We start from the raw sequence: 14,773 nt of genomic DNA on the forward strand, positions 1-14,773 counted from the left end.
AAACACCAAAAAAAAAAAAAAAAATGTGAAAAAAGCGAAAAAAAAGAAAAAAAGAGGAGGAGGAGGAAGAAGGGGGAAGGGGAGAGGCCAAAAAAAAACCCCCTAAGTCCTATTTAGCGATTTCACTCTCCGGTTCAGCGTTGAAACTTTTTTATGTTTTTCAGTGTACCCTCATACCAATTCCCAAAGCCAACACTCGAATGAAATGAAGTCCACTTTGAAATTTCATAACGAGAAAATATTACTGGGACTTAGTCAAAATTTTTAAATATGCCCCAATAAAATTTTCTCGTCATGAAATTTTCAATGTGGGACTCATTCATTCAAATGTTGGCTTCGGGATGATATAGCATGCATAAATAACTCTTCTGTCATAATCGAAAAGGTTTCAATAGATATCGATTTGAGAAAAGAAAAAATGATAGAAAAATAATCACAATCGAATCAATAAAAATTAATGATTGATCTCGCCTGATTCAAAATTGTTAATATGACTTAATGAAACAAGTGAAACCTTCACGATTAATCGAGACAAAAACAAATGTAGTTGATTTGAATGATATAGTATTAAAATATTTTCAATGAAATTGTAAAAGAACTTCAACAAAATTGTGAACATTGTAAATCTTTAAAAATTGAATGGAACAAAATACTTATTATTTGTTAAATCATTCAAATCAACACTGCAAAACTTTAATCAAACTACATAAACTCGAATGATCAAATAATCACGCTAAGAAGACAAAATTATAAATACCAACAAAATACCAAATACTGTCAAAATAATTCTCAAATAAATAATTTAAGTTTTTACCAGTAATACAATATTCTGCATTTAAATAAAAATCAATCGAGTTAATATAGTAGTCATTAAAGTCTAATTGTATATGATGTGACTTGATTAATTAATATACTGAGCTATTCTTAGAAATATATTGAATATGGAAGAAATTCTTAATTCTTATTCTTTCTATTTCTTACAAACAAATAGAAGAAAATCCTAATAAAACAAAAAAAAGTGCAAAAGATCACTTTGTTCCGTAAAACACTCATTTGTTACTAATTTGTGAATTTTTAACAAATTTAATTACTTGCTCAACATAAGAATTAATCGAATCACCATTGATTACATGTGAAAACTATAATTGTGTTGAATTTAATGAAAAAATGTGCATTGAAAATCACTATGGGGAAAACACATGATTCTTGATACTATAAATGTAATAAATTCTTTGCTGTGATTAGTAACAACATCCACAAGGTAATGTATTAAAGAATATTATTCATTCATATTCATTATTCATTTATCCATGAACATCTTATTTATAAAATAAAATAAATCGCCTCGTGAGATACTTTTGCTGTTAAGGCTTGTGAGGCTTGTTATTAGACTATTTATGAATAATAATAAAATACAAATTAATTACAACTAATATGTATGAGAAGTATGAGCTTTTGTATTACAAAGATTTAAAAAATTTAAATTTCACTTGCTTAATTAAAAAAATGAATCATGATGTTTTTCCCATATTGAATTGGTTAAAATCATTTTATTGCTTTTCGAGAATCACTTTGCCAATTTAATAATTAACCAAAACATGTTTAATGCTTGTGGAAACATTTAAGACATTTAAGACAACAATGTCTTTTTTAGATTGACATCACAGCAAGTGATATTCAAAAACATATACACACACATCTGCTGAAGTAGTTTGGTTTCGAAGTTCATAAATTCAAATAATACTTGATAAAAATAAGCACAGGTTAAATTTAATTTTATTCGATAATAGATTTGCAGAAAAAAAACAAATTAATATAGTTGAGATTGCCACAAGTAATATCATGTCAATATAACCCTTTATTAACTAAATCAACTTAAATATGTGTAATAAAGATTAAGACAGAAGCCTCTGCAGCACTGACAACGTAATCTCTTTAAATAAGTTAATGATTAAATAAATGAATAACAACTTTTTTCAGCAGACGCATGTATAAAAATTGTAGTCATGCACGAGTCAAGAAATATTTCACTGAAGTCCATCCAGGCCCAATATATATAATTTTTGAAGCATTACAATAATAATTTTTAAGCCTGTACATGATTCCAGAGATATATTCTACGACACATTATGTATAAATAATTCTTTGACTCACATTGACCAAAATACTCCAAAGCAGCTGCTAGAAGCCCCGAAGCTCGACACTGCATCTCCAGTTCAAAAACACATAGTCACTACTTTGAACACTAATTTAATACGATTATATAAATACTAAAGTGACTCATTTCTTGTAAATCTCAGCACCATACTTTTAAAAGTAGTAACATATTAACAAAACTTAACCCGAACCGCATTTCCACTTTTATGTCTATTGATATTTTGCGATTGTCTGAATGAAGTCATTGCACAAAACACAACACAGTGTTATAGGCTTATATTGGAAACTTTTAATAAAGAATTGATGATTTAACTTTTTAAGATAATCAGATATGCTGCTAAAGTACTTACTGCTTCCCAAAGCATATAGACATAATTTATATATTTTGCAATATCATATTTGAATAATAAAGGATACATTGGAAGCTCTGTAAATAAGATAATAATAGTCATTAGAATACCACCCTGAAAGAAATATTTATTATTATAAGACAATGATGATGAAGCTCTAAGCACATTAACATATATCTGTTTTGCTGTTTTTTCAACAGTATATTCCCATATATTTTTTATATCACAATCATCTAACAAATTAGTTTAACACCGAGATGCATAAATTAATTAAATTTAATTAAGATTTTAATTATTATTTGTAATTTACGAAAGACGTGCTTTTTCCAATAAATCTATAACAAAGTGCCAAAAAAAATGGCCGCCGCCATCGTCTAAACTCTGCCGCTACTTGTCAATTGAGACGAGCGCGCGAATTTCGAAAAAAACTCCTGAACAATATTGATCTAATTGGCTAATTAATATATATAATAGTAATTATTTGTTCAAAGCGAATCTGACTAAAAGTTGAATTTGAATTCAATTCAAAATAAACATAGATTACAGATTGAAATTGAATTAATATTATAATTATTGTACGGGTTTGGCATATCATATTTTGAAAGTTCGATGACAGTGACAGTTCAATGTTTTGCAATAATATTATATCACAGACAATGATTATTTACAACACGTTGAATTAACTATATCATAATTAGTTGGTTTAAATTTAATCATGTACGCAGAAATTGACGTTTTTATCAGTAATTATACCCTAGTTGATCCCGAAATATATCAATTGTGGATTGAGGGTTACTCATGTATGTAACTAGCAATTACTAGATTTATACTTTTTATTATATAGATATCGTTATCGTTTGTTTAATTTTGCTTTTATTATTTCCCATAATTAGCATCTGAAGCAGTTTCCATTTTAAAACAAAATGGGGTTATTCAACAAATTGGGGTTCCACTAGACCTAATAGCTTCGGATGTCCTGGACCATTACAGGTTGTATGTTTTACTTTATTAAAAAGAAATATAAATAACATTTCTTCATTTGATATAGGACATATTCATTACTTGAAAGACTATTGGGAAATCCACCAAAATTATCAGAGCAGCCTGCATTTCAGTTAGAACCACAAACACGAACACTTTTAATCGAAAAGTGAGAATTTAATTAATAAATAATAAGATAATAGTATTTTCTATTAAAATTTTATTATGGAATAATATTTATTTTATTGCACAGGTATTATTCTTTAGATGATATTGTTGTGAGAGAGCTTCTAGGTAAGAAATTATCATCAAGGCATAGGAAGGATTTAGACGAAGTTGCCGATAAAACCGGTGTCAAATTAAAATCATGCAGGTGAATATATTATTTAATATACTCATAAGATACATTACTTTATTATATACATAATTAATTAAATAAGCATCTGAATATTTTAATCACTGTTATATACAAAATGTTTGCTTTTTTGATGAATTTTCTGTAAATAATATCACCTTCTATTAGTTTATGATTTGTTTGCATTAAATGACTAATAGTTATAAAATAAATATGCATTTATATTACAATAAAGTCTTAACAATAACAAAAATAATTTTTGGTAATTTTTTTAATAGAAGACAATTTGATAATATCAAACGGATTTTTAAAACGGTTGAAGAACTGCCTGGAAATATATGGAAAAATGTCAAAATACATTTTTTAGTTCCTGAAAATATAGCTAGGTATGATTATTTGGTAAAACTATATATTGGTTATTCAAACAATATGTAAATTATTATTATTTTTAGGAAATATGGAGCTATAGTATTCATATCATGTTTGCGTTTTGAAACATCCAAAAGAAGATTACAATATTTGACATTTTCTGATTTATTGCATTGTGCTGAGGTATACTGACATTCTATAAATATATTTTTATTTTTATCATTTAATTATTTTTCCTATATAGTCTATTATGTCGAACTGGACATACACACAAACTGGCTCAGACTATTTTGATACTGAAATGGATCGAGAATTTTTATTAGATTTAAGAGAAATAAGAGTTCTATCAGATAAAGAAAAAGAATTGAAGCAGTGAGTAAATAAATGAAAATTGATTTTGTTTGGGATTTACTTGCTAATTTATTAATTTTTAGCCTTATTTGCATTCGGTTGAAATCTGGTTTCTTAGAACGATCTTATCAAGAATTAGAGAGTAACTTCAGGTAACATAATAATTATCTTAATTAATAAAATAATTTGATAAAATTTTTATTTAGGCAAAGTGTAATAATAAAAATAAAAATATTGATACAGCTACGTTAATAAATGATAAAATAATTATTGTTTAAATGAGAGCGAATGAAATATTATTATGAGTATTATAACTTGAATACAAACTAGTATTTTCTTTTTACAGATCATATTCTCGATCCATAATATCAATAGGCTGCAGCTTACATAGAACTAGAGAATTGAGATGTTTATTTAATGAATTGTCAGAAAAATTAATTGAACCTTGGAGAAATGCAGGTTGGACAGATAATGAGGTGAAACTATTTCTGCCAACATATGCACAAAGTGCTTTAGATATGGATGTGCTAAAGTAATTTCCTTTAACTGAGTTAATGTATTATTATAAGTATGGCATTTTAGCAAAAATATCTTGTTTTAGGGATGCTGATTTAAAAGCAGCTTGGGATAGGTACATGAAAGTTATAAGCAGTTGTCTCATAAAAATATATCATGTATAGAATGCAGTGATTTGCAAAAATTTCGGTTTACACTAAGAATAGAAATAAATATATTTATGTGATTAATCTTGATGATTATAATTATTATATTTGACGAAAAATATAATAATTTCATTGATGGCCAAAGAGATTTTTTAATCATGGTTTGATTATCTTATGTAGTTAATAAAATAATATATTATTTTAGTATAAGGATTTAGATTTCTGTATTTATGTGTCATAACTTATCAGAATGTTTTAAGTTATAACTTTGATATTAAAAAATGTTACATTATTGTATGGTTATATATAATAGCTGTAATGTTTCATAAAAGTTTTAAAAACAATTATTTTTATTATTATATATGTATATTGGAAAGTGATTGAAATAATACCAATTAAAAACCATTATGATTTTTGTTTAAAATCCGGTTAAATATTTGCTTTCACACTTTATTTTTTCTCACATATTTTAACATCTTTAACATAATGATTTTGGTCATGGCAGTTACCAGAGCTGTAACCTTCATTTTTTAAATATCTAAATGTATATGCATAATGGTATAGTATGATTTTAAAATAAACATGTTGAATAATGTTATTCTTAAATGATGTTGTGACCAATATTTTTTATACCAGAATTCTGGTAGGAAATGCACATGCACCCAATACATTTAAATATGACCTTATATTAAAGAGTTAATTCAATTCAACTATATATTATAATTTCACTTCTTGTAAACACTATAAAATATTTTCCAAAAAAATATAACAATTCATTCCATTTTCTTACCTATTTCAAATTTACCACTTTTTTCTTGTATTGCCCCTAGTTCACCTATGTCAATGAACGTTACGTCCTGTCAAGGTCACCTTGATAATATAGTATTTTTTTGACAAGAGAAATCCATGTGTAAAGTTATGAAAAGTTCACTGCACGTACCAGACGAAAAATGAATGAATTGTAAATCGAAATTGCTTATTTATTTAAAGTGTGTCAGTGTTTAATTAATGTGAAAAGTTTTTCTATAATTTATTGTGAAACTGTAAGGCAGCAACAGGTAATATAAAAGTATTTTGGACATTTAAATATTTTTGCACAATGTTTTTGTTATCAGTGATACGCGGCGGCTTATCAGTTGGATAACAAGTTAGACAACATTATTTATTTAGAGTTTGTAAAAATTATTTTATAAAATTATTAAAGTTAAGTGAATGCTATTATTTATTTTATAATCATCAGTACATTTAAAAAAATCGTTTCTTTTTATAATTTCATTATAACAAAATTTTATATATCGTCATATATTTATTTTATGCATAGACATATAACTTTTCAATACCGGTTTCCAAACCGGCATCTTGTTAGTATTGTATAAATCAAGCCGGTAAGCACAATGCACATTACATGTGAAAGGAGCAGTAAAACACATTTGTTGTTTAAAATTTACAAATTTGTTATTTAAACATTTGTTATGACGTTTTTTGCATTGAGAATATTTAGTGAGAGAAATATTTAGTTTTTTTACATTGAACGAATCTCGGAAATCGGAAACAAAAATCGAAAAGTCCGAAACGGACGTTTAACATTTCCAATAGATTTGGCGCAAAGCAATGTAAGCATATTTTTTATTAATTTAATATATTTTTAACATATGTATTTTTGATAATTTTAATAATAGTTACTGAAATGTTTTTACATTTACAAAAATCATACTATAATAATCATCTTTTTTCATAATCAATTAATTGCATATGATTTATATTTTCTTTTTCCTCATACCTCCATTTTGAAAAATACGACTTTTTAGTTTTGATTGACACATTAAATTGTGTCAATAATAAAACATAATAAAGAACATTAATTTGAAAGTTCGCATTTATCTGAATATAAAAACAGTTGTTCTAATTAGAATTTTTTCTATTCAAAGATGAACAAATTGAATCATCATATAAACAAAAACTTAATTTTTATTATTTAACAATCCTAATTTCTATGTGCTGTTGGACTCGAACTGTTTTGTCCTTTATTTAGATGGCAACCCAATAGGTAACCCCTAGATCATTTAATAAATATTTCACCTATCTATATTTGATAGATTCTTATATAATATTTTTATCAGATCACATATTATTTAATTATACGCATCAAAGCCTGCGAAGAGCTACTTCAACTTGAAAACATATCTTAAAGTTAACTTTAATATGAATTTTTATTTATTTTATTATGAACTTTATATAAATTCATATTTTTAATTAGAAATGGATATCGATACTGCTTGATATCAGGTTGTCCGTAATAAGGATCGATTTCAATACGAACAAAAATTTGATTTTTTTTTCTAACAAAGTTTGAAAATTATTTCTTTAATTTGTTCTTTGTGTGATGAATGTCTGTTTGCATACATATATTAAAAATATGAATTCATATAAAGTTCATAATAAAATAAATAAACATTCATATTAAAGTTAACTTTAAGATATGTTTTCAAGTAAGTAAGTAAGTACAATATATTGTACGTTCTTAACAGTTTGATATTCGCTGGCTAATTTAAACCATAACAAACAGGTCAATCCAACATTTATTGTTACTAGATTTAAGCTATAATACAAAATAATTCGACAAACAATATTTTGACTATAAGTAGACAATGTTATTACATATCCAATTAAAAATATCCACACATACAAAATTGTGAGTTGTTATCTTTATCAGTGTTTGTTTTTGTCAATTAAATTTTTAATTAATATTTCAGATGATTGATAATAATTAATAAGATTTTTTCTAAAAACTCTTCATTGCAAAAATCTTTAAATAATTGTATTTGAATCGATAGGAACAAACATGTCCCGAAGATTTTATCGATCCGAATCAAATGCGGATTTATTAAGTTATTTGGATAGAGGACAGAGCGCTTGTAAGGAAAATAGATGGACGTTCGAAGTTGCTTGGGAAGCGGCTAATAAAGGTTTTAACTATATTTTAATTGAAGTTTATATAAAATAATTAGTGAATGATATGCTATAATATATTATCTATTTGCAGTCGGAGGTATTCATACTGTTATACGTTCCAAAGCATATGTATCCTGCGAAGAAATGGGTGACCAGTATTGTTTACTAGGTACCATAGATTATAAATATTATTCAAATTTACTAGAAACAATTTAGAAAATACTATCTCACTTATTCGAATCTAATAGATATTAATTTGATATTAAAATTGTTAGGTCCATACAAAGAACAATGTGCCAGAACTGAAGTAGAAGAAGCAGATTTTTCAAAAAATTCTTATCTTCACACTGCTGTTGAAGCTATGCGATCTAAAGGATTTAAAGTATTTTATTTTGTCATATTTTTTTAAAACTTAAAGTAATCAATCTTATATCCTTATCTATTATAATAAGGTTCATTCCGGAACTTGGCTAGTGGATGGCAATCCACAGATAGTACTGTTTGATATTGCTTCAGCAGCTTGGAAATTAGATGATTTTAAAAATGAATTATGGATTAAATCGAATGTTGGGATACCTCATCTGGATACTGAAGCTAATGATTGTGTTATTTTGGGTTATCTCGTTGCAGATTTTATACAAGAGGTAACATATTTTTAAACAATTTTCATTATATTATTTTTATTATATGCATTATTAAAATTTCAGTTCAGACAAGCATGTCTTAATAAGAATGGTGATAATAAACCCAAAATAGTGGCGCACTTTCACGAATGGCAAGCTGGTGTCGGCTTGATAGCTTTGAGGTAAATTTTATAATTTTTAATTTTTGTTTCCAAATTTAATTGCTGATACATTCCTAGAACTCGCCACGTTGAAATAGCGACAGTATTTACGACGCATGCTACATTGTTAGGAAGATATTTGTGTGCAGGAAAACTAGATTTTTATAACAATCTAGACAAGGTATAAAAATGTTCGAAATTATAGCACATTAGAGAACAAATAATAAAATTGTTGTACATTAGTTCTGCGTTGACGAAGAAGCAGGAAAGAGGCAGATTTATCATCGATATTGTATGGAAAGAGCTGCTAGTCATTTATCCCATATATTTACGACTGTTTCAGATATTACAGGTAAAATTTTATATTTTATATATTATAACTATTTTTTATTTATTTAGATTTAGTGTGGTTTGTATACAATTTAAATACTTTATATCAGTTTATTTACTAAACACATGCATGTTATATTCGTTAAATACATCTTTGTTGTTTATTGCATAAACATTTTTAAATATTAGATTTTTTTATTCTGCTCTTTTACTTTAGCTTATGAAGCCGAGAACCTGCTCAAACGTAAAGTAGATGTTATAACACCTAATGGCTTGAATGTTAAAAAATTTTCTGCACTGCACGAATTTCAAAATTTGCATGCCATTGCAAAAGAAAAAATACATCAGTTTGTTAGAGGACATTTTTACGGGTGAGATGATAATTTAATAATTTTTTATCGCAATAAAAATAATAATGAAATGACGTAATAATTGTCAGGCATTATAATTTTGATTTGGATAAAACCTTATACTTTTTCACTGCTGGTCGATACGAATTCACAAATAAAGGTGGAGATATTTATATAGAATCATTAGCAAGACTGAATCACTATCTTAAGGTAAATTTAATAAGTTGTTATTATAGTTATTATTTTTTTATATTAACACTAATGAATATAAGTTATTAGTGTTAATATAAAATATTATAATAATTAAGAATTCATTATTTATTATCAATTTTTAATTAGTCAACCAATTCTGATGTAACTGTTGTGGCGTTTATAATATTTCCGGCAAAAACAAATAATTTTAATGTCGAATCTTTGCGTGGTCATGCAGTTACTAAAAGTTTAAGAGACACATTGTCGGAAATCCAACAGCAGATGGGCAAAAGGATGTACGAAACTTGTTTAAGGTAATATTAAAAATGTATTTTTTTTTGGTCAATCCGTTGTAATTGTTGACTTAAATTTTTAAATTTTCAAAATAAAATACATAAAATTTAAATTACCAAAAAAAGTAAATAGTAATAGATTGTATTCTAATATAAATAACATTTTTATAGGGGAAAACTTCCAGAAGCTGATGATATGTTGACCAAGGATGATATTGTTAAGTTGAAGCGTTGTTTGTATGCCTTGCAAAGAGATGGGTTACCTCCAATAACAACACATAACGTGGTGATAAAATAAATTGTTTAAAATATTTTCACAATAAATATATTTAATAAATCTAGTCTTAATTTCGACAGGTTGAAGATTGGGATGATCCTGTTCTTGCAACAATAAGGAGATGCCAATTATTTAATACTGTTCACGACAGAGTGAAGGTTAAATATAAATACAACTATATTTTTTCAGGCATTGTTAGCTAATATTACGTATGTCTTTACAGATCGTATTTCATCCAGAATTTCTATCAAGTACAAATCCCTTGTTTGGACTGGATTATGAAGAATTTGTTCGTGGTTGCCATTTGGGCGTTTTTCCTTCATACTACGAACCTTGGGGGTACACTCCGGCAGAATGTACCGTCATGGGTATTCCCAGTGTTACTACAAATTTATCAGGTTAATCAATATAATATGTTTATTAATTATTGATAATTTATTTATACTAACGTTTTAAAAATAATTTTAGGTTTTGGATGTTTTATGCAACAACAGATAATGGATCCTCAATCTTACGGAATTTACATAGTCGATCGTAGATATATTTCTTTGGAAAGTTCTGTACAACAATTAGCACAGTATATGTATGATTTTACAAAACTTAATAGACGTCAGAGGATAATACAGCGGAATAGGACTGAAAGGCTGAGCGATATGTTAGACTGGAGAAATTTAGGAATAGTTAGTAGACATCTGAACTATATATTTAATATTTTTTTTTCCTTAATATTAAACGATTTTTTCTTTCAGTATTATAGACAGGCTAGAATCCGTGCTTTACAGAAAGTGTATACAGATTATGTAGATGAATCGGAAATTCAAGTGACTAGATCTTTTAAATATCCGAGGCCAATATCAGAACCACCAAGTCCTAGTTCGTCAAGTGTGTATAGATATACTATTATCATATTATAAATTATAGTTTAGTTTGTTCTTCATTAATCTCAATTGACACACATCCTTTCTATCTGATTATTTATAGGTATGTAGATAATTTTAGTTATTTATTCATGTTCATTTCTTTAATATGTTATATGTACTTTGTTCCAAAACGCTTCGGATTTCAACATTTGTTTGTTTCTTCAGATTTTGTAGGTATCTTCATAGTTTTTTCTTCATCGTTATAAATCATGGATTCTAGAAGTATTGTTCATTTTTTTCATAAATGTGTTTTTCTTTTATAGGGCCGACAACACCTGCCGCCTCCGTTGTTGGAAGCGAAGATGATGAAGTCGATGAAGAACTCGAGTTGAACGAATTAAGACTTGAAAATTAATAAAAATATTTATTTCAGCTTAGGTCTTACCGTCCATACAAAGTAGTATTATGTTGCATTTACTATGCATTCTGCTTTGAACATTATTATATCTGTAAGATGATCTTATTTACTGGTGCAAAGATACTCTATGATAATTTTAAACTTTTTACATTACTAAAAATATTTGATTATTAAATCGATTAAATTATCGTTTTGAGGCTATAGAAAATTAATATAACGAAGAAGGGATGAACAGTTCAGGCGAAATTATTTTATATTCTAGGCGTTTAGATGCAACTAAAATTATTGTCAGGGCAGTTAGATGAATGGAAAGATGTGGAATAACTTTAAAAATAAATTATAAAATTAAGCATTTAAACAAATTATTAATTCATATTCAGATATATATTTTTTTAAACCGATCATATTAATAATAATTACGATTACTAATTATCAAAATAACGATATTTAATTGGAAATAATAAAGATACTATAATGGTGAATCTGTTAATTATCGTCAATAAATTATTTATTATTATTTTTATATCAAAAGTAATATTAATATAAATAATTAAAATAATTCATCACTGTTAACTCGTAAAACTCCTTGTTATTAGTTTAAAACAATAGTTATTTTTTTATAAAATATATATTATAAAATGATACATTATTGTTTTTACTAGTCGTTAAAATTTACAGCTGAATTCCATGCATAGAGTTTCAAAACATAACCTGATATCTGTTTAGATCCTTATTTTTGTATGTGTATAATCAGTTAAAGTTCTAATATTAGATCAATTTTCTAATTTATTAGTATTTTTGATAGCATAGTGTAAGAAATTCAAGTTCCAAAATATTTATATAATAACTATATATGATACATTATCTATGTTTGGCACAGCACATTTTTAAATTAACGGATAATTAATTCGTTCTATATTTTTGTAACAGGATTTTTTCATGAAACGAACTGAAGATAATATTATAAAATTATCTGCATGTAGCAAAAAATATGCAGCTAAATAGTCTCATTTTTAACTGTTATTGCCGCAAGTAATCATCAATTTTTTTTGACTAAGCCAAGGATATAATTATACTAGCTGGATCCAAATGGTATGTTAAATATTTTTCAGTTCAAAATTTTACAACACTTTATAATATATAGCATCTTTCAACCATTTTCCATACGAAATAAAGAAGACCTAAGTAGAATGAGTATCGAACGATGCGATCTATTATTTTCATTCTGCAATAAAAATAGTATTTATTGATAATTGATCGATTTTGTTAAAAGATTGTACTTACCTTCTATATTGTTTTTCGGCTTTCCACATATCCTCAAGCTTTTCTTTCATTAAATATATTTTTCCACCTCTCACAGCTCGCTCAAAGTAATCTTCTTTATCCACATGTTCAAAATTAAAATCAAACGCAAGCCTTTGAAAATAATTTAAAAAATATTTCAAATTGAATTATTAATAAAAAGATATTATACACTTTTCTTTTTTATGATGTATGTACCTATCTTTATCAGGAATGATATCAATCAGAGAAATAAACTGGTCATTTTTGAAAATCCATGTTTGGGTCAAGAAATAATGCAATGCTTTATTAGCAATATAAACTTTTCTTTGAATTCTACTCAATCTGAAAAATAAGTTATTTTAATTTTGGGTCTTAAACTTGAGTTTAGTTACAGAATTTACATTGGCTTGTGTCCCAAACATTTCAATAAAGTGTCAATAACCAAAGCTGGCAGCAAATGGAGAAATAATACCTGAAAGAAAATTAAATTTACATTTTGATTTTGCTTAATAGGATGTCATCAGATAAACGAATTTAATGCAATATAAGCTTTAAATTTACCTTTGTATAATGTTCTATGTAGATATTTGTTAATTTACCACCAACAGTCCATATAGGATCGTCTACGAAATACTTTTCCGAAAATTTTAATCCCATATTAATTATTTCACCTATAGTAGCTTTTTTCAAATTACTTGAACTGCAGTTGTATATCGGAACTTTTTCGGTAGTAATTCTTTGAAAACAAAATTGGATTAACGGTTAGTATTGGGTTGTATGATTTAATTTTATTTAATATTGATATATTTTAGTAATAAAATAGTTCTCAAGATTACACAAAGTTGACTTAATCCTATACATTTGTGAAAATAGTATAGTGCATCAGCCTTTAAAGTTTGATCAATAAGCGAAACAGATGGAACCGGATTCCGTGAGTAGCCAAAAAAATTTAAAATATCAAATAAATGTTGCATGAAATTATTGCATGTTGTTTGCTGTGTTATTGAATTAGCTAAAAATTATCCAAAATATGTTCAACAAAATATATATATATATATATATATATATAATTATATCTATGTATATCATCAGTTATTTATAAACAAGTACCTTTAGTTTTTATTGAGGTATTTAAAACGTGTTTGAAATAGAAAAAATACATTTTTACAATTGCTTTTAATTCAGTTTAATTAGTGATATTAACATCTCGGGTACAGGACGGGCCTATCTGGGCAAATACCAATTTAAAACAAATATCAACAAAATTAAAACAACGTATAATTTACTATTAAATTATAATGATCATTTTCTAAACACTTATCTACGCCTTTCATATTTCAAGAAAGTTATTTGTATTTAATAATATTATTAATTTCAATAATTTCGGCTTTTACTCACTTTTCGAGTCCCCTTTTCCAAGCAGCGACTATCATTGCTTTTATAGCAATATCAACAGGCATAAAATCATTTACAATATTTTCATCGACGTAAATAGATCTTAAAACACCTTAAAAATAATATAATTTTTACTCATAATCAAAACAATAATTACTAATAATATGAACAATATAAATATATATTTATATTACCTTTTGCTGCTCCTATAACCATTCCCATTCCATAGGTCCATTAAAATTATCTACCCATCCCGGAACAGGTTCTTCATAGCTGGATATCACTAAAGTTATAAATAAGTTAATCGTTATTCAAAAACGTTATATTTTTACATTAAACAATTTTTACTAGATTTACCTATTGTGGGTCTAAATATTACTACTGGCAATTCTTTTGAATAGTCTTGAACAACG

General features: G+C 26.4%; 3 protein-coding genes across 3 annotated transcripts in view; 2 read left to right on the top strand and 1 right to left on the bottom strand.

Moving 5' to 3' along the window:
• Positions 1-3,170: 3,170 nt before the first annotated feature.
• Positions 3,171-5,266, top strand: LOC113370452 (acidic fibroblast growth factor intracellular-binding protein). Its single transcript, XM_026611119.1, has 10 exons — positions 3,171-3,307; positions 3,401-3,497; positions 3,556-3,657; positions 3,742-3,861; positions 4,122-4,229; positions 4,296-4,395; positions 4,457-4,584; positions 4,647-4,715; positions 4,910-5,095; positions 5,165-5,266. The coding sequence occupies exons 1-10, from the start codon at positions 3,223-3,225 to the stop codon at positions 5,241-5,243; spliced, it is 1,074 nt and encodes a 357-aa protein (XP_026466904.1). The 5' UTR covers positions 3,171-3,222; the 3' UTR covers positions 5,244-5,266.
• Positions 5,267-6,128: 862 nt separating this feature from the next.
• Positions 6,129-11,986, top strand: LOC113370679 (glycogen [starch] synthase-like). The gene is made up of 17 exons (XM_026611373.1): positions 6,129-6,283; positions 8,060-8,191; positions 8,269-8,346; positions 8,453-8,559; positions 8,630-8,821; positions 8,885-8,982; positions 9,040-9,142; positions 9,205-9,313; positions 9,509-9,662; positions 9,731-9,851; positions 9,981-10,147; positions 10,298-10,412; positions 10,484-10,561; positions 10,627-10,801; positions 10,872-11,083; positions 11,153-11,285; positions 11,587-11,986. Exons 2-17 carry the CDS (start codon positions 8,068-8,070, stop codon positions 11,676-11,678), a joined length of 2,058 nt encoding a protein of 685 aa, XP_026467158.1. The 5' UTR covers positions 6,129-6,283; positions 8,060-8,067; the 3' UTR covers positions 11,679-11,986.
• An 826-nt stretch (positions 11,987-12,812) lies between these two features.
• The window catches only part of LOC113370878 (putative fatty acyl-CoA reductase CG5065), an 11,934-nt gene continuing 9,973 nt past the window's right edge, over positions 12,813-14,773 (bottom strand). Inside the window, exons 12-17 of the mRNA XM_026611556.1 lie at positions 14,364-14,472; positions 13,527-13,701; positions 13,367-13,437; positions 13,182-13,307; positions 12,966-13,097; positions 12,813-12,906 (exon numbers count right to left, since the gene is read on the bottom strand). Coding sequence (XP_026467341.1) covers positions 12,813-12,906; positions 12,966-13,097; positions 13,182-13,307; positions 13,367-13,437; positions 13,527-13,701; positions 14,364-14,472 — 707 coding nt within the window. The remainder of the gene's footprint in view (positions 12,907-12,965; positions 13,098-13,181; positions 13,308-13,366; positions 13,438-13,526; positions 13,702-14,363; positions 14,473-14,773) is intronic.

The sequence above is a fragment of the Ctenocephalides felis genome, unplaced genomic scaffold (genome assembly GCF_003426905.1).
Source record: "Ctenocephalides felis isolate EL2017-DRISC unplaced genomic scaffold, ASM342690v1 CF-g0.4_SCAFFOLD_01492, whole genome shotgun sequence".
NCBI lineage: Eukaryota > Metazoa > Arthropoda > Insecta > Siphonaptera > Pulicidae > Ctenocephalides > Ctenocephalides felis.